This window comes from Orbicella faveolata, unplaced genomic scaffold (genome assembly GCF_042242905.1).
Source record: "Orbicella faveolata isolate gen_17 unplaced genomic scaffold, um_ofav_v1 contig_12, whole genome shotgun sequence".
Taxonomy (NCBI): Eukaryota; Metazoa; Cnidaria; class Anthozoa; order Scleractinia; family Merulinidae; genus Orbicella; species Orbicella faveolata.
In genome coordinates, this window is record NW_028301539.1 from 6,379,139 (window position 1) to 6,400,077 (window position 20,939).

Consider the following 20,939-nt stretch of genomic DNA (forward strand, 5'->3'; position numbering starts at 1 on the left):
GAGATTTAACGAGGATTTGAACTCCACAGTTGATGCACGATTTCAGCCAAAAGAAAGAGAATGACAACAACAACAACAACAACAAGAATAACACCACCGCTGAATGAAACGCAATCGCATCCGACAGAGAAGTAGGCTGAGTTAACCAATCATCCCAGCCTTGCCTTTAATTCATTTTCACAGAATAAAACACACCAAAAAGTACGAGAACAGCACAAAAATTAAAGTGCCTGCGTAGGGGGCTACGTTTGGGGAAATCCCAAAACCTCTGAGTCCACTCCACCATAGTGCAAAATGACAACTTGGGTAGATTTTGGATTACGTTGATCCCAGAAAGAAAACATTAGATCTCGGTTTTCATCTGTGCGAAATGACTCACGTCTTTTCTCGTCCTCATCTGTCTGGACCACATCATCAAGCGTATTGTTCACTGCTTATTAGAATGAAGCTTTTCTTTGAAAAATTAGTTAGAAATACATGTACATTTGGACGCAGGGTTACAATTATCTAGCCTTTCTTTGAGGTTATAGAAAATCGTGAGCATGGAGAGGGGTTTCAAGGACGGAAACTTCAACAAAGGTCATATGCACTGTGCCATGCAAGGTTATTTTTACCTTAGGCAAAAAGTTAATAATTCTAGACCTATAAAAACTTGAAAATAATCCAAGTAAGTGCAACCATTTGTTTGTTCAAAAAACACTTGAGAACCTTTCCTCCACCCCGCCTTATTGTTGTGAATTACTTTGTAAATAAGTAAAAAGTTAACAAGAAGCATAAGTTTGACGAGTGATAAGACCACTAAGAATTTATGCTATGTTAATCGCGCGAACTGTGTTTGGAGTTGTGCAAACGCCGTTATCACTATGTGAAACAATTTTGAGTTTAGTAACGGTGAATGTTGGTCTTTTCAATCCTCTCTGGAATGGAATTGTCCTCAAATTTAACTTTTGTAAATGTGTCTCCAAAACCGCAGCTAAACGAGAAAACGTCGCCATTTTGTTCGCAACCTCCAACTATAGCACACAAATGGATGATAGCGTACGATAGCTCAGCCAATAAGATTTTAGCATTTTCGTTACGGCACACTGTACAAGTTAAATTCAATTACAGATGTATGAAAACTCATGAGAGAAAATGAATGGACTAAAAACAACACATGATTTAATCTGTTCCTTTTATTCTCCTGTTAATTTCATATAATTTACGAGAATGAACCCCAGTCTACAAAGATAGTCACCCATTTTTCATCACTTATCCCTTACCTGCAACCAAACATAGAAAAATTGAGTTTCAGTACATTATTTAAGTTACGGGCAGTCAATATACACACGAATTCATCCTTACAACTGTATCATTGAATTTATAAACTGTTTTGAAAGTACATCCAAATGGAATTAAAAACATTATTTTTCAGTTTCCGTGTAACCGATGATTATTTGATGCCTGGTAGCATGTTATATGCGAACTTATGCTCGTGATTTCGCTTACGGTAAACGATCTGAATTAATATTTATGGTCTTGTTCCATTATTGGCTATGAACACCTCTCCACTGAAATCTTTCTTACGATGAGATCTTTTTTCTATTACTAATTTCTGCACAACTTACAGTTGAAACATGTCTTCTCGCACCAATACTTCATGCTTTCAGGGTACGTCTTACAATAACCAGAATCCTTATGCGGTTGGCATGTAGTAGTCAGCCTGTCCTAACATTCTCCTATGGTGTCAAGAAAGTATTGACATATCAATGACGGCTGCAAAAGTTGTACCCTCTAGACTTTAGGAGATTTTGTGGAATTGCGGAGCCGGCGAGCACGAGCGCAGTTGTTTTGCTTGTTCATCTTTGTAAATAAATCAATCAAAATCGAGGAGCTTCAACCGCAGCTTGAATCCAAAGTCTGTGGTCTTGGAGTGGATGCACTGGCACAATTAGCAGAACATTTACAAGTGGAAACGAAAGACTTAGGAAGGTTGGCGCTCTCAAAAGAGAATTCGTGAGAGAATAGAGCAAGATGTAGGCGAAGCGGATGACAAGAAAACGCTGTTGGTTGGTCTAATTACATTTTTGGATTGGAAACCATCTCCGCTCGAAGATGACACAACACAAGATAAACCGGCAGAAGTAAAGGTTGAAACCCTTAACTCGACAGAAAAAGTTACTGAGAAAGCACAAGGAGCGGAAACAAAGGTAAATGTTGATGTCAGTAAGGTGCTTAGGCGGGATTTCAAGATCCATGGAGTTGCGGCGAGAGATAATTTTAAGAATGGACTGTCAGTTTTTAGTTTGGTGCGACAGATAGAATTGGGGATAAAGGCGGGCTACAAAGAGAGTGAGACTGTAGAAGCTGTTATTCGTGCAGTTAGTCCAAGCCTTAAACTGAGGTCGTACTTGGAGATGATACAGGATCTGTCATTGTCTCGCTTAGGGCAGATTATGAAAGCTCATTTTAAGCAAAAGACACCAACGAAACTGTCACAGGAACTATCTGTCTTGCACCAGGAAGCAAGTGAATCTCCCTAAGATTTTCTTGTGCAAGCTTTAAACCTAAAACAGCAAATTATTTTTGTGCCAAACGCCACTCATGGTTCCATCAAGAATGCGCCTTCTCTTGTCCAAGTATTATTCCTCCCTGTTATAGTGACGGGGTTAAAAGATGAGGCAGCTAGAGCTAAGTTGCGCCCTTTACTGGAAGTAGCTTCTGTAGCTGATGAACAACTCATGGAAAAAGGTTATTCAGATTATGTCCGCAGGGGCAGAACACCAAAATAAGATGGGTTTAGCTGGCAGGAAAGGGGTAAGGATTAACCAGGTTGAAACTGCTTCACCTCCAAGTAACCAAACCCAACCAAGTTTAAGTCAAATACCGAAGAATGAAATTAGTAACTCCCAGAAAGAGCAGCCAAGGCCAAATACACTAGTGAAAGCATTGGAAGAAGTGCAGTCAAACCTTGCTTCCTTAAAAGAAGCTTTTGATAGAATCAGTGCCCCAGTAGAGAAGAAACTCCACCCCGCCTTATGCATCTGGTAACCAGTCACAGTTTCGGCGTCGGCAGTGTAATTCATGTAGGACAGCAGGTGTAGACAACTGCGATCATTGCTTCAAATGGGGTTCAACAGATCATTCTGCAAGGGGATGTAAAAGGGTGTCGGGAAACGGACAGAGGCTACGTCAGCGGGACAGGGTGTAGCCGGAGCGGATTCGTCCCACCATGTATGCAAGTTCTGTGGAAGCAAAGAGGGTACCTCCTCTTTCAAGCAATGCAGTAATTGTAAAGCTGTTAGATATTGTTCAAGGAAATGTCAACAAAAACACTGGAGTAAACATAAGACACTTTGCCAGGCCATATCCTCTTTAGAACAGCGAAAATGTAGAGAAGACAGAGAGAAGACAGGTGTCTTTGTGAGTCATTTGTCACCAAAGGAGCATGCACGGGTAGTTCGTCTTGTGGGGCGTAAGTGCACTGAAATGCTTGCTCGATGGGCTTGAGACTGATGCCCTTTGGGATACTGGAGCTCAAGTGTCGATTATTTCGCCTCATTGGTTGAAGCAGTGTCTTCCAGGGTATGATATTCGGAACATAGAGGAGTTGCTGGGCATGGATGGGCTTGATTTGAAGGCAGCAAATGGAACTGACCTACGCTATGAGGGTTGGGTGGAACTGACTTTTAATCTTACTGAAGATGACTTTGACCACACCGTTAAAGTGCCGTTTTTGATTGCCAAGGATTCCTTAGATATGCCTATTGTTGGATTTAATGTTATTGAAGAGATTACTAAGCATTTTGAAAGTGGTTCTTCAGCTAGAGTTAATTGATTGTTAGGGGACTTGCTTACTTCAAGTTTGACAGGTGTTGAGCGAGAAAAGGGGGAGGCCCTTGTTCAGTCATTACATCTGACCCTGCAAAGAAATCGGCTACTATAAAATCCAGAAAGGAAGATACTGCAATTCCACGAGGACAGTTGGTTATTGTTTCATGTCGTGCTGTTGTACGTCCAGTTAATAAGATAACAGTACTGTTTGAACTTGATCCAAACCAGCCTTGGCCTGGTGGTCTTGAGATACCTGGGAAACAGGTGACCGTGGCAGGAGGTTCCACGTGGAGGGTCAATATTCGCGTGGATAATCCAACAAAACATGACCACCTTGAAAGGGAGAACAATTTTAGAACACCTCCAGCAAGTCACATCAGTCACCTCTCTTGAAGTGAAGTAGAAGAATCTCCAAATGTTGACAGGCCAAAACAATGTCCTAATGAAGGCAGTAACACGACTTGTGAAGAACAGCAGTGCAGTTACATTCCTGATATTGAAACAGAAGACCTCGCCAATGCTTGCAGAAAAAGCCGAGTCATTCTCAAAGACAGATGATGATGTTGGAAGGGCAGAGGAATTGCAAGTGAACATTAACCTCACTGATTCAGTACCAGTTCAGCGGAAGTATACTGCCATTCCCCGACCACTTTATGCAGAAGTAAAGCAGTATGTTGAGGATCTGTTAAATCTTGGGTGGATCGAAAAGTCAAAGTCAGCTTATTCATCTCCGGTTGTATGTGTTTGGAAAAAGGATGGGTCATTAAGACTGTGTACAGACTATAGACAGTTGAATTCAAAAACGATTTGCGACAGCCATCCTTTGCCCAGGGTGCAAGATGCCTTGGAAAGCCTTGGTGGGAATCAGTGGTTCTCCTTACTCGATCAAGGAAAGGCCTACCATCAACGTTTCGTAAATTCTAGAAGCAGACATAAGACAGCTTTTGCCACGCCCTGGGGACTGTATGAATGGGTTCGCCTACCAATGGGCTTCCAAACTTTACCAGGAGAATTTCAACGCTTTATGGAACACTGCCTTGATGGTTTGAGGGATGATATATGTATGCCCTATATTGATGACATCATTGCATTCAGCCAAACATTTGAGGATCATGTTGATCATATCCGGAAAGTGCTTGGACGGTTGCGTGAACATGGGGTTAAGCTTAAACCAAAGAAGTGCAGACTCTTAAAGCGAGAAGTAAACTATATTGCACAGATTGTGTCAGCAGCAGGCTACAGACTAGACCATTGCAATGTGAAGGCGGCTAGGACTCTTAAGGACAGTAAGCCTAGTACAGTTGGTGAAGTGAGGAAGTTACTGGGCTTTTTTGGGTACTACCGCAGGTATATCCAGGACTTTGCTATGATTGCCCACCCACTCTTCCAGTTATTACAGGCAGGTTCTGAAGATGTGGCCAAATCAGCACACAAGAGCAAGCAACATTCCTGTCATGGTTCAGTACCATCTTCGCGACCAGTGGTGTGGACGGAACAGCATCAGAAACCTGTTGAAACATTGTTGGACCATCTTGTATCTCCTCCAATTCTTGGCTATCCTGATTTCAGTAAGCCCTTTGCATTGCATACTGATGCATCACAAGAGGGACTAGGAGCAGTCTTATACCAGAAACGGGATGAGAAAATGCGAATTATTGGATATGGCTCACAAACACTATCCAAGGTGGAAAAGAACTATTTCCTCCATTCCAGAAAGCTTGAGTTCCTAGCTCTTGAGTGGGCTATATGCGAACATTTCAGAGACTACCTCTACCATGCACCTGACTTTATTGTCTATACTGACAATAAACCCCTTACTTATGTGCTGACCACTGCAAAATTAAATGAAACCAGTCGCCGTTGGGTATCGGAGCTGGCAGATTTCTCATTAACCTTCAAGTATAGACCAGGTCACTCCAATAAAGATGCAGATGCACTCTCAAGATTTCCAATGGACATTGATTCTTACATGAAACTGTGTACTGAGACTGTGTCCCAAGGTGATATCAAGGCATTTTCTGTGGTGGTAGGAGCACGAGGACGAGGAGAGACAATTTGGGTGTCTGTAGTCAGCAATGATTCCAGCTTGTTGAACATTTAAGAAGTATCTCTTGGTTCAAGTGTGGATGAAATTAGCAAAAGATCCCTTCTTGATGTTTAGAGACAAGACCAGGTGATAGGAAGACTTCTCACATTCTTAAAAACAGGAAAATTAAACGTGAACTACCGGTCACAAATGTGTTATTGAGGCAGAGACAAAAACTCTACTGTGATGGTGATTGCCTGTTGTTTAGAAGGAGTGGATCATACTCCCAGCTGGTGCCACCTCAGAAGTTTCACACTATTGTCTTCCAAGAGCTTCATCAGTAAATGGGACATTTAGGAGCCCATCGTGTAGTCCAGTTGGCACATGAACGTTTCTACTTGCCCAACATGGAGGATGACATCAATCACTTTGTGACCAAAGTTTGCCCATGTCTTAAACAGCGACAGCCAAATTTGTCTACAAGAGCAATACTAAACCGTGTGACCACCTTATATCTCTTTGAATTAGTGTCAATTGACCTTTTACATTTGGAGCAAAGTTCTGGTGGTTATGAGTATATCTCAAGGGCGGTAGTTTGAGAATAAGCTCTTTCACAAATTGGAAAAGCTTAGTGGCGTAACACTTCTGCGAACAAAACCGTACTACCCCCAAAAGAACGGGAAGGTAGAAAGGTTTAGCAGAATATTGTTGCCTATGTTGAGAACTCTCCCAGAAAGCCAGAAACACAAGTGGAAGGACTCACATAACAAAGCTTTCATGCGTATAACTCCAGCAGAAATGATGCCACTGGGTTTTCTTCCTTCTATTTATTGTTTGAACGCTCACCACGCCTCCCAGTTGACCTAATTTCGGACTTTCACGTGAAGCACTCGTATGAATCATACAGAGTACACAGAGAAATGGAAAGTTGCAATGAAAGATGCCTATGAACTGGCCAGGCAGAATATCTCCAAGTCATCAGGGGATGGAAAAAAGCAATATGATCGAAAAGTAAGGTTCTCCATTTTACAGCAAGGTGACCGAGTGTTGGTACGTAATATCTCAGAGCGCGGTAGTCTTGGGAAACTTAGGTCATATTGGGAGCAAGAAGTACATCTCATAGTGGAGCAAAAGGGAGACCTACCTGTATTCGAAGTAACGCCAGAAGGCCGGAAAGGCAAATCATGAATACTCCACAGAAATCATCTGTTGCCTTGTTACTTCTTATAAAGTGATTTTTCAAAACCTGTCCCTCAGCGTACCCAAGAGAGGAGAAGGTCAGCCCCTGCTAACCAAGGAAGAGAGATTCATCAACATGGTAATGACAGTGGGGTTGAAGTAGAGCTACCTGACCTCTCACTCACCGAGTTCGAAATGTTGTCAACACAAACAGCAGAAACAGACAATCATGGACAAGGTCAAACAGATGGTGCCCAAGAAGATTTGTTGCCTGACGATATGGAGGATTTGTCAGAACATGGTGAGGAAGTGTCAGTGACAAAAGACTCTTCTCCTTCTGACTCTAAACAGAACAGGAACTCTTACTCCCACAAGAGCCAGCAGGGTCTCATTGTCCTGTGCGAAACCACCATCCACCAAATATTCTAAGTTATGATCATCTTGGAAATCCAACTTACCATCCAATTTGTGCTTTGAATACTCTAGCGACAACTGGCAGTGTTTCTGTTTCTTCAACATGGTTTCCTGTCACACCTTACGAAACCTTAGCCATGCACAATCATCGGATGATACCTTATCATACACCAGTGTACTTAGCGTCCGTACCATTTGTGCCCCCAAACATTTACCAGTATGTGCCATCAATGGCTGTTTAAGAAAACTACAAGATTGCCTGCGTTAAAGACTTGAACTCATTAACCTTTATTGGACTTGATTAAACTATTAACACATTGGCATCATGTTTTGTTTCTCAAAGAAAAACAAAGAGACTTGTTCAGTGACCAACTGTTAAGCAATTTAGAGACCGCAAAAGAACACTGTAGTTGGTAATTAGTCATTATTTGCTATCTTTATTATTAGCGAGTAGATTTCGCCTGATCGCCCTTCAAAGTAGTTTTTGTTGCTAGGATTTAAAAAGCTGTAGCAATGCGTTCCAATGTTCAGGAGGACATCTCTTTTTAGAGGGGGAGTATGTAGGGGTCACCCCACCCCCACACAGTCACAGTCACTGGTCGACCACGAGGTCGAGAGACCGTAGAGAAAACGGTTGGACAAGTCCATGTTTTGACCTTTCCTTATTCTTTTGCGGCAACGAGGGCTAACACTTGGTCTGCAAGATGGAGATGGAAATTGGTTATGGTGCATGCAGCTTTAACGTAAAGACTTGAATGATTGGCGCCGTTATGTACACAACTTACCGAGCTGTAGAAAAAGTTACGTAACCAAAACGTTTCTATTGGTTAGTTCCTCGGCCAGTAGTAAACAACTATTGCGTTTTGTGCACGGTCAAGGCCAAAAAAGAAAACAAAAACATACAACAAAGAACTTTGTCGAATTTGATAACCATTCCCTCTATTAACTATGGTAAAACAGTTTGAAAACGTGTTTGCCATAGAAAGCGCATTACTCAAACTCTCTTTAGCGCGTTTTCGCCTAATGTTACCATGCCATCGCCTACTACCCTAAAATTTATAACAGCTCTTCTTGGGTTCCCTTACCATACAAATATTGAATACCAGCAATGTCATCAGAGTGGAGCTTCATGTTAGGGACGTAGCCTGTGTAGTAAGGATACATGATCGCCCCCCGGACGTTTGTATGCTGCAGGCCCAAGGAATGCCCAAATTCGTGCACTGCCACCCATAAAAGATTTGTACCACTGTAAGTGCCATCGGTGAAGGTCTCATCCTCGTCAAAATGAGCTCGCCCACTCTGAGGGTAATCCGCATGCGCTAGAATCCCTTCGGGGCCGTCGAATGGTTTCAGGCATGTCCCCTCCACATTGGTGCCACCGTGACTCTTTCTCCCAAAGCTAATTAAAGAGAATGTGTACTCATAGTAAACCTATACGATTAAAACCTATCAATATTTCGACTATTTTAATTATCGCAACTTATTGACCAACGGGTCAGTTGCTGCTGCTGCTGCATTTTTAATTCCGTTTTTTTCCTCTTGTATTGAATTACTTTAATAAAAAGGCACCCTGTAAAGGTAATATCCTTAAATTCTTAATTTAGCTGCAAACCTTTGGTGTAGGTATCATTACAGTACTTAAGCTCTTGCCTTATGACACAGATATAGGTTTTAGTGGTGCTTCTCATTCTAATTACTGGAACAGGAAAAAAAATAAACTAGCGGTTTGATGATTGGAATGTGCATGTATGACGCATTACCCTAAGATGAACAGTCTGTAAAGTTCAATTAGATACCCTGGAGATTGTCATCAAAGTTTTAAATCAAATATACTACCTTTGTCTACTCATCCAGCGAATTAGGTATTTTTATCCCTGATTTATTTCTCCAATTTAATTCCTATTTAAAACGGTTTTCAGTTGGGTTTCGTAAAAAAACAAAAGCCAAAGTCATTACTCTAGGCAATCACAAAGAAAGCAGACGATACAGTGAGCCAATCAAAACTCTACGTAGCTGACGCAAAGCGCGAGAAAACGAATGCGAAGGTTTTGGTTTTGTTATAATTGGATGAAAAACTGGCGCGAGTTTGTTAAGCCAATCGTCAAGCGTAGTTAATGAGAATCAATTACGCTTTGATACTTGAATGAAAAGCGATTTGTTTCCCCTGTTTACTACCTAGTCGCCCAAATTACCTTATTTGGATGTCTGCCTCACTGGCGCTACCGACTTCAGAGAATCTCAACCCAGACACGTCGGACCAGAACTTCAGTGCCTTAGCAAATATCTTTCCTTGCTTATCCTTTTAATAATTCAAACAAAATGAAGTAATGAATAGATTATTTTTATTTACATTACCCCTATGGGATATGTTTTTGTAGGTGAGTCTTGGGAGTTACGTGGGAGGGGAGGGGGAAGGGCTCCTGTAAACTATTTACCCGGCCACAAATGGTCAAGAAAAAAAAACCCAAACGGATGCAAAATACAAAACATAAATGATGTCAAAAATCTGCTTTGATGAAACCTTTATAAACTTAATTGAAAAAAAAAGACCATTACATTTCGGCAAAGCACCATTTGGAAATATCGTTTCCGTATGAACGTCACGTGGGGTGGTCAAACGATCGAAAAACTAAGATGTTTCCTGATAAGTTGTATTAAATGTGGAAAATTGTGAAGACTGAAATTTAAAAGCTATTTAAGGAAGGATAGTTTGTAAATCAGCTCCTACACCTTAAATTCCCTCCTTCCCAGGCTGCATAGGATTAACAATTGCAAAACAACCAAAAGAACTTTTAATTCCAGAATGTACTCACAACTGAGAGATCTTGACCTGGTTGGACGAAATATTTCAACTCAGTCTTTAACCATTTTCCAAGAGTGGCATATCTTCGCAAGCGACTGCCTGGAGTTGGATCACTCATACCACACCGAGGCTTCTTCATGAGTCGGACAGTTGAGGCATCCAGTCTCCCACTGACCTGGAGACCATAGAATTTTTGAAATCGTCGGATGGCCGTACCAACGTCGTGGTTACCACTACGAGAAGTTGATATATAGCCGTATTGGTTCAAAAAGTGCTGAAAGAATAGTTATCAGCGATATTTCAGTAAGGTTAAACCGATCATTAACTTTAGTATAATCGACAGGCCAATTTTTCCAGGTGTCTGCTATATGTAAACACAATCAAACAATAATTGAATAGGTGGTCAAATAGATTTGCTGTTTTGGGGGATCAAAAGACCATAAGAATCGAAGATTGAAGAAGATGGTATTAAGTTGATAAATCGAGGTCTTATTAAAGCCAGGCTTACATTTTACGTTACAAGACAAAAATTGACTTTAACAATGTAAGAGCTTGTTAGAAATTTATAGCTGTTAAGAGAGCTTGACTACAAAATGCGCATTAACTGCGGCGGATGTCAAAAAATCAAATTTCTTCAAATTAGCTGAAACTTATTTTATGAGAAAAGGGTACCAGGCGCTCTAGATTGATGTCATTTATTCTTAGTATTTTTACAGAATTGCCTCAGAAACGGAATTAAAAGATAGCGAGGTAATACTAGCGAAAATTATGATAAATTGCGTCTAATTTATGAGCAGATTTGTCGTACCAATGACAGACCAATATTACTTCCCGATGCAAATAATTTTATTCGCTATCAGTAACATGCTTTAACTTTACAAATATAGCTACAAAACCAAAGAACAAGTTGTCAATTTCCATATACAACAGCACAAATAGTTCCTAGTAAATTTCACTTTACTGAAAACGGAAAAACTGACTCAACTCTTTAAGTGTTTACGCAGGGTCCAACCCACTTCTAGGGATAAAAACTAAACTGCCTTGTCCCTAGTACTTTGCCATTGATGACCAATGTGTTAAAAGTTTGGGTTTCTGTTTTTCAAGGATTGTTAACGGGACTAGAAAATGACACTCAGAGACCACCCACGAAGACACGAGAGATATACATTTTTTACTTAAATTGTGGTTTCTACCGCTTTTGGTGAAATAAATGTTTCTATAACAAGCAGCGTAGAAGAACTGAAGCTGTAAACGTGAAATTCTTAAAAAATCAAAATAACTTGAGGTTATCTGACTTATAATTTTTCTTAAGTGCTTTGACTCATTTTATGAGACAGAGACTCCTAGTCTGTCTTTATATGCTTTTCAGTTCAACTTTAATATTAGCCATTGACAATGCTGTTTTATAGCTTTTTATAGCTTTTATAGCTTTTTATAGTTTTATATATTCATAACACACAACATAAACTTGCGTGACCGATTTTTCTAAACCACGTAAACACAAAAGGCTATTCAACTTTTTGAGATAATAAATTCGTTACTTATTTTACTTTTAAAATGTCTTGGCTTCTTTTCTCCCAGAAACAACAACTTATCTGGCTTCATTTAATTAAAGCGAAAAGGTTCCATCACCTCAGATTGTCGCAATTAAGACTTACGTGTTATGTTGAACATAAAGTCACTGGGCTGATTTTTTTTTTAAGTCATGCAACCACAATCGTTATCCAAATGGTAGCTACATCCACCAAACTAAAATTCTGCCGTATCTCAGGTATGTACCCACGTACCATCTTTGTTTTCGCTTTTCTCAAAACGTTTCTGAGCTCCAGTTGCATAAACCAGCGTTTCTATGTAATTAACATCTGTCTTAGTAAATTTAACTCAAACTGTTACATATTGCAGCTGCAATGTCCAATGAGCTCTTTGATTTGATCAACGAAACCCTCCTTTCTGTTTCTGGAAACAGTGGCGATGTCTAATTCAATATGCTCACAAATTCTTACAAGCATGTCTATGTTGAACTTTTTCAACTTGTTTTGCTGACTTAGTTCACACAGGCTGAAGCGTTCATAACAAATAGGGTGCTTCTCTGCGACCTAAGCGATGATACTTTCACGCAGCCTAAATTTGCAACTCTATTTCATACTGCTCTGCTTGAGAATCACTTTCTAGATCTCGAACGTCGTCCTCAATTAGATCTGCTGGGCTTTGCACATTCTTCCTCTGTGCTGCGGCAAGCCTGGAGAAAAATGAACGGATCTCCTGTGTCTGAAGGCATTCACTTGCGGCAAATAAACGCCTACCAAGCCCATCTCTTGCACATCTCATGTCGATGGAAACTTGCACAGGATCAGCCTTATGTCCTATAGCACTACCGACGTCAAATTTCTCTTGGAAGTAATTTCTGACCTTGTCGGGAAAACGTGTTGCCCGCTTAGGTACTTCAAAGCCCAGCGTTTCTGAAGAACCTGGTGTGTGGTGAACCTGAGGTCTTCTATGCGGGGACGGAGTGAAGAGAGTTTGTTTTCCAGTTGGAATGAAAGATTCTGTGACGTTACCTGTTGAAACTGTTCGGCCCATCTCTTCATTACTTTAACACCAAGGGGTTGAGAAACATCTTGAAAGGCGTGTTTCTCTGAAGCGATATGCTTTTCAAGCTTACACATTGTAATGTACTCCTTGACCCACCCTGGTTCAGGGCAGCTGAACCGAACGCAATCACTGTCCTCGTCTCCAGATTCTTCGGGTGACCTTACAGGTTTCACCGGACCAAGCAGTTCTGCCGCCAAGCAAGTATTATCTTTCTTAACAGATTAACTATTACCCTGTGATCCGCTCTCGAAGATTCTAAGTTCAGAAGGTAGCATCTTGCCATCGTTATCAAGATTCTCCCATGCAACCAGTTTCCCGATGCCAATATTGCACGCTTTCCATACCTTTAGGCCCTCGTTACAATACTGGTTGTTATGAAGACGACTTACGTCTGGAATCCGCGGTGTGGGGCACTTACTTGCTGACTCTGGATACTCCACCACATACAGAACAACACTTCGTACGCCGCCATGTGACTCCAAAGCTTTTTTGACTTGCTCTGCTCACATTAAATCATTTCCGTCATAAAGAAACCAGTTAACAAGGGATTTCTGGTGGGCGGAGCTCCTGTCACACGGTCCCAAAAAGAGATTCTCAAAACTGACTGGACTCTTCTCAGCGAGCCTAGAGCTCCTTCTAACTTCTGGTTCATCTTCATCTGTTTTGTTGGCAGTTACGCCCTTGATGAGCATGGCAAGTTTCTTTTGGCATTTAGTGCAGATACCTGACCCAAAAATATCATAACTAAGGTACGACAGATCTCTACAAATCCGCAATTTGCGCAAGATGGAACGAGAAGGCAAAAAATCATCGGAAATAAGTCGTCGAGTTGCCTGGGGTGAAAGGGGGTGGGGAGGGGGGAAAGCGGGTAAAACGTGGCTTTTCCCGCTCGTGCCCCAGACTCCTCGCTTGATTGCTTGTTTGACCTTGCTTACAGGCTATCTTTTGGTCGAAACGGCGCTTGACATCAGTTGTTTGAGTGCCTCTTTTTTACGACAAAATCGGAAAATGTAATTGAAAAACATGCAATAATGACATTTCTACATCAGCAAGAATGATGATCTTACCTGAACCCACCGGCACTAAATTTTTCAACTCATGAAATCTGATTTTGGTCTGTAGTTTGTTAATACTACAATCTGGCTGGCTTTGCCAGTGTGGTTTGGGTAGCGAAAGAGTCGTTTCTGGAACCATCCTCCACCGAGCTGATATCGGTGCATTGGGCACAATCTTGTTCTTGATATATACTCCTCATCATACTCAAATACACCTGCCCTTGCCAGTATTAGGTCATATTCTGTGCTGATATCAGTAACACTTGTCGTATGCAAGTGTTTACTCACATCCTTCTCGCAAAGTGAAATTGGAATTGTCTCTTACGTTATGTTTAATTTCGACGACGTAGTTCCACACTCACTTCCAATCAAGGTACCGATAGAGCAGCTCATTGAACTGTACTTTCCGTGTGGGTAGCTAGTCGCGACACTCTCTAATTGAATGTAACATAAAGAATAATGACACTTTGAAAAGCTTGGTTCTCCGAAAAAACGAAAACTTTGTACCGCATCTCAGAAGCGGCAAAGTTTTGAGCACGCGATTCAATGAAAGCAAATAATGTTAAACAACGATGTCCTGTGATGTTTACTTTTCAGTCGAACACGAAAATAGTTGCGTTTGCATTGGCCCGTCCATAGAGTATATCATACAAATCCAACCAAGAGCGCATAAAGTTTGAAGTATTCATATTTGTATGTATTATACTTTGGCTATTATCATTTTCGATCATTTAGTTTGGGCTCAGTGGTAAGCAATAAAACCTGTTTTGTGGGTAGTTTACAGCGACAAATATCGAAACCAGATGTTTCGTTTCCCAGGAACCGAAAGCGGAACGCACTAATCCATTGTAACTAGCAAAAATACCTCAAGAAAATATATCGAACTCACCTTTTAGCGATGAAGTAATAGATCAAAAACGAGTGCGAGTTTTTCATCAGGGGTTCCAAACACCGAGAAACAGATGAAAGCACGACGCCGAAGGCGGAGTGCTTTTATTGTTTCGAGGTGTTTGGAACCCCTGATGAAAAACGAAGCACGAGTTTTTGAGCTGGCTTCTCAAAGTAGCATGAGAATTTTTTTCGAAGAATAGGTAATTAGTAGGCGTGCTCAATAGGCTATTGTCTGTTTTTTATTCATATGGTAAATGAAATGAATAATTTATATGCGGCCATGTGGGCAAGTTTTAAAGGTTGAATTTTTAATAAATTAACATTATGCCGCGTGATGGAGATCGAGTGGAGATCAGAACGTTTTCGAGTTCCAAAAACCTCTTCTCAAGAAAATGTTTTGGTGAATGATGCTGTTCCAGTTTCAACTAAGTATAAAAACAAGTGGGCTGTGAACATTTTTGCCGAATGGCAGAGGTTGAGAGAGGTTAAAGTTCCGGTATTAGATTGTGGCGGTCTCTTCAAGGACTACGATTTACACAATGTTACCGCTGTGAGTGTAGATATTGCTGGAATGGACGCTCTGTCGCTGAACTATTGGTTGTCAAAATTTGTGATGGAGGTAGCTAAAAAAAGTCCGGTGAAAGATACCCTCCGAAGTCTGTTTATGGTATCATTTGTGCCCTCAAACGTTATTTGGAGGAGAAAAATGGATCAGAAGCTTTGAATCCTCTGGACGCTAGTGACAAAAGGTACTTGACAACTTTTAGACCGAATTGGTTAGTAATTTAAAATGCACTGTTCAATTCTGGGGTTGAAGAAAAATTGATTCGCGAAAGGTCGGGGCATCGTTCTAATGCATTGTTGCAGTACGAAAAGCCTACAGAAGAAAATGTCTAAAGTTTCAAAGATCCTAGGTCCAAGTGTTGTTAGTACAACTACATGTTTTACCACTGAGAAACAGGATCAATCTTTAACGGATGTTGTTTTCCAGAAAGGAAAATTCAAAAACTGTACAATTAATGTAACGATGTCTAAGAAAGAATAATATGTTGCTGTATTGTTGTTGGAAGCAATGATTTAAGCGGGAAAAATGCTGTATTTAGAATTATAATTAAGACTGATTAAAATTCAAGTTTCTTGATCAGTGTCTTGATCAGTTTTTGAACTTATCTACCGTGTCTTGATCGGTATGTTCATTGGGTATCAACATACATGCACCTGACCCAATTGATGCGAGCTGATTGGGTCATCAGCTCATGAATAATTAATGAGTTTGAGAATAAGAGATCCACAAGTAGCAACAAAAGTACAAAACAAATTTACCGAAGTTCATGACAAAAATATGAAATGAACATGTTCGCCTGTAATCCGATCCGACAGAAATAAATTCGCTCTTATTTACTTTCATATTCACTAAAAATGACTGGCAGCTTGCACTACATTTCATGGCTGTATTGCAACAAATTAATTTTGAAATGGAAGTGTGAATGTAATTTGAAGATAGCAATAACAAGCCATACTTTTGTCGAGCTTGCTTGTCGGAACGCAAACATGCATGAATTAAAGCTCGAGTCGGCTCGTTGTTTGTATTAAGTTTTGTGAGGAAAGACGGATTAATTTCAGAAATCTCAAACAAATTTTCATTTTATCTTCAGAGGGGTATGTTATCTAAAGAATGAATAACAAGTCAGCGTGAATAAGTGGTTGGACCCAGAGAATTTTGCAGTTTTTTTGCAACGCAATTTTTAAGCGACTGTTTTGGCTAGTTTAGAGTTTACGAGATTTAAGGTGGCCAGACACAAAGGGTCATGTTGCAGGGACATGTTGCAGCAACATGTTGCAGCGACAAAACCGCGTGTAGTACACACTGAGGTGACATGTAGCAGGGACAAAATCACAACATTTGCACACACATGAAAATGTTGCGGGAATATGTCCCAGGGATGTGTTGCAGCGACATGTTCCTTCGTGTGAACTGACTGAACGCATGGTGCATGGTCTTTTTTAGAGCCCAGAATGCTTTGAGGCACTGCATTGTTGAATTAAAATCGGTTGAGGATGATTGTCAGCTAAAAATCCTGAAGACCGCGGCTTTATTTCTTGGAATAATAGCAAGACACGTATGCTGATTGCTCATTTCAAGGATAATCCAATTCTATGGGACAAGCTACTAAAAGACAATGCTAACCGACAGAAAACTATAAAGGCAATGGCATCTTTGTTGGCGCGATTTGAGAAGGCACAACCACCAACAAACTTAGCGGCGATCAAATTGACGTGGCACAGCCTAAGGAGTTCGGTATTGAGGTACATGAAAAAGCAAAAAGAATCATTCCAGTCAAAAGCAGCAGCACGAGCACCGCTATTGATGGCTGCCATCTTGTTTTTTCCTGTGCACGAGCACAAAGAATTCTGGTCGTTGTTTGTAATTGGCTCAACTTTTGATTCTGTACTCAACTTTTGATTCCGAACCTTAAAGGTCCAGTAATACGGGCAACATTTTTTTTCAACTTGTCTCGCAACATTGTTGCATTGCAAGTTCAAACTCATTGTTGCTCTTATTACCACGTTTGTGAACAATTTTTCTCGCAGCAAAATACAGTGTTGCAAATCCGCGGAATTCTTCACGTATGATTGGTCTATCGTGTGTAAACAAAGATGGCACTTTCTTTCATATAATTTAGCGTTTCGACGAACTTCCACCTCGATTTCTGGACTTCACTTTCTTCTGAATCTTCCGTGCCAGCGAAGTTCTCTCAATGTGAAGCTCAGTGTCATTTCAGACAGTTCTTCCAAGCCTTATGCCATTTTTTGCTGCTTGTTTTGAAGGGCAAAAGAGATTTTTCTACAGGGCAAATTTATGACTTTCCGAAAGTTACTAGTCTACTTCGAATTCACGCTCCTCTTCACCGTCCGCTATGTTTGTTTTGTTTGCCGCGTTTCCGCGCTTTGCGACAGCCACTCGCAAGCTTTAATTCAAATTTGCTGCGAGAAAAGTTGTAGCTTCTGTGGTAATACGAGCCGCAAAACTAAAATTTGTTGCAGAAAGTAGAACTCGAGTCTACTTTGCGCAACATATTGCCTCAACTTGCAACACTGTATTTTGCTGCGAGACAAGTTGGTCACAAACGTTGTAATACGCGCAGCAATGTGTTCCAACTTACAGTGCAACAATGTTGCGAGACAAGTCGAAAAAAAATGTTGCCCTTATTTGGTCTGGTGCAAAAATATGCAAATTATTCAACCAAATGTAATATTTCTAAGCACTTTGTGCAATTTTGAGGCGTAACCAGCGTTGCTATATATCTTTGTCCTCAATGAAAGCCAAATAATGTATGAATAAAGACTACGCATCAATATTAATCTTGTAAAAATTCTTTGTCGAGTGTGAATCGTCGTCGGCTGCATGCATCTTGCTCCCATTTAATTATACGATCTTGTTTATGAGATTCTACATCTACACTTGTAAGATGCAAAACAAAGCTATTCACCTCTCCACTTTCGTTGATAAAGTGTTAACCAAATACAGAATAGAACATCTTTCTTAATAATCAAATAGGAAAAAACACCCCTCCTCCAAAGCATTATAAGCGACATGCACTTGTATGCACACCTATTTCACTTAAATATTTTAATTGGCACTAGTAACAATGTAAATACTGTACTTGTAAACAAACTTATATTATATTATATTATATTATATTATATTATATTATATTATATTATATTATATTATATTATATTATATTATATTATAATTAGCGTTTGTAACAATGTAAATACCGCTCTTGTAACAATGTAAATACTGAACTTGTCATCACACTTATAGTACTTATACACAATAATTAGCACTTGTAACTATGTAAATACTGTACCTGTAAGCACATGCAGATAACAAATAAAATTTAAAAAAAGAAAAAAAAAACTCCAAATGTCGCACAGATAAACGTAGAGCTTAAAAAAACGGAATACGATGGTGTATTTTGCAAAAAAATTCCAACTTGTAATCTACAGCGTTTCTTTATTTTCTCGCTAACGTAGAAAATCGGTATAGCAAAAGATTCATCAAAAGAAAAATAGGGGTCACCGAACGTTCAAGATCGTTAAATCCAGGTAAAGCTATAGCAATGGCCATCTGTCCCATCATTGTTCATTATATTACTTAGCGCGCGCTCGATACATGACAGCCACTTTTAGAACGAAACAAAGAAGGATCCTTGTTCGACTGATCATGTGTTATGCACCTACAAATGAGGCAAATATTGGGCAGCAACAGACCACAGAGAGAACTGAACATCTTAATGGCCGATATAAACGCCAAGATTGGAAGCTGTAACATCGACTATGAAGAAGTCATGGGTACACATGGACTAGGGGACAGGAACAATAATGGGGAGAGGTTCGCAGATTTGTGTACTGAGCATGAACTTGTGATAGGAGGGTCGGTTTTTCCGCACAAGAGAATACATAAAGCCACTTGGGTCTCACCCAGCGATACTGCTGAAAACCAGATAAACCACCTCTGCATATCAAGGAAGTTTAGAAGAACACTGCTGGATATGAGGGGAACAGATACCAGTTAGGAGCATCATCTCCTGGTGGGTAAACTACAGCTTAAGCTGAAACGATCAGGCAGATGCGTGGCAAGTAGAGTTAAATACGACATCAACTCACTGAAAGATCTCTTTATTGCCCAGCAATTTTCTATTTCGACCAGGAATAAATAGCAAGCCCTACAAGATATGTAGGACCCTGGAGATCCAATAAACAAAAGTTGTGATAGCCTGAAGAAGGTATGGACAGAAGATAGCGAGGAAATACTTGGGCGAACGAAACAACATAGCAAAGTTTGAATATCAAAAGACACCATCTCAAAGGTCATCCTGAAAAGATTAAAGAAAGAGAACCTTAACAGGGCACGCACAGGGCTGCAAAAGGAGAGGGCCCATGCCGAGTACACTGAAGCAAACAAGGATCTAAAAAAAAGTGTGAGGAAGGACAAGAGGAAGCTTATAGATGACTTAACAAAAGAGGCGGAAGCTGCAGCTAGGCAACAAAACCTGAAGACACTTTATGAAACAACTAAGCAACTCTCCAGGAAGTTTAAGGCAACAAACCAGTAGTGTTCACGATAACTCCCTTTAACGCCAATGCCAAAGTTAAAAAGCAAAAATTTCAAATTTCATGTACAAATTTCTGCCTTATTAAAAATGTTTCTATGCTTTTTTTGTTTGTTTTTTTGACTATGTAGTATTACTTATATGTTTAGGGTGATTTGAAGCCAGCCCCTCTGGTGAATAATTTCAGAATTGTCTTTTATATAGCACTGCGTGTCACAAATCAAGAGGAATAATCATTTTTCTAGCTACAACAACGACAACAAAATTGATGAGCCTAAATTGCCTAGATTAATCGTTGGTTAAAGTAATAATTTTGAATGCAGTACATACCAAAGCCATAGTTTCATTATCTTCGCACACCGCAGCCCCAATGAAAAACGACAGCAGAAACACAGCAGCCAACATTTTTATGGTTACTCTGCAGAAAACGCCGATTTGAAGTGAGCGTTCTGAAGACTGGCTCACCTATTTCATAGCAGTAATTTGTATTCTCATCGCATGTCGTAGACACATACTTAAATAAATATTTTATAACTCATCACTTAAGTGCAGGCAGCACAGTTTACTTATGGACCAGCTAAGCAAGTACAGTGTACTTGGACTTTTAGTGGCTAAAAGGAACCTGTCATTAGATAAAACTCCTAATACAGCTACTTACATAAGTTTTTTGTGTCAAGTTGTTTTAAGGGGTGCATGTGAGTACAGATTTGTTTGCATTTGCAAGTAATTTTTCGCTATAAACAGTGTTTGTGATGTGAAAACAATCGCTTTGCTATAAGTGTATTCGCCGTACTCTTAAAATGTTCTTGGGTTGTTCTTGCCCTTCACCTTGCTTTTCGTCAAATTAACCTATTATTATGTACGGCACTAAAACATTTTAAATCTTCTTTTATATTTATATTCAATTAACTTTTAACAAAAGAAAATTAAGGCCTGTTATGGATATTCACATTTTCATGCATTTGGTTCAGCACCAATTCCAGAAATAGATAACTTACTGTTAGCCGTAATAAATTTCTGACAGTTTCCTTTCAAAGTTACAATTT

At 40.0% G+C, this 20,939-nt stretch overlaps 1 protein-coding gene and 1 pseudogene across 1 annotated transcript; both read right to left on the minus strand.

Moving 5' to 3' along the window:
* Positions 1 to 1,157: 1,157 nt before the first annotated feature.
* LOC110046930 (matrix metalloproteinase-19-like) lies at positions 1,158 to 20,365 on the minus strand. The gene is made up of 6 exons (XM_089282252.1): positions 20,224 to 20,365; positions 10,246 to 10,509; positions 9,625 to 9,731; positions 8,518 to 8,831; positions 1,608 to 1,718; positions 1,158 to 1,262 (listed from the first exon to the last, which is right to left on the minus strand). The coding sequence occupies exons 1-5, from the start codon at positions 20,296 to 20,298 to the stop codon at positions 1,708 to 1,710; spliced, it is 771 nt and encodes a 256-aa protein (XP_089138378.1). The 5' UTR covers positions 20,299 to 20,365; the 3' UTR covers positions 1,158 to 1,262; positions 1,608 to 1,707.
* LOC149116309 (uncharacterized) lies at positions 12,357 to 13,519 on the minus strand (annotated as a pseudogene).
* Positions 20,366 to 20,939: the final 574 nt, after the last annotated feature.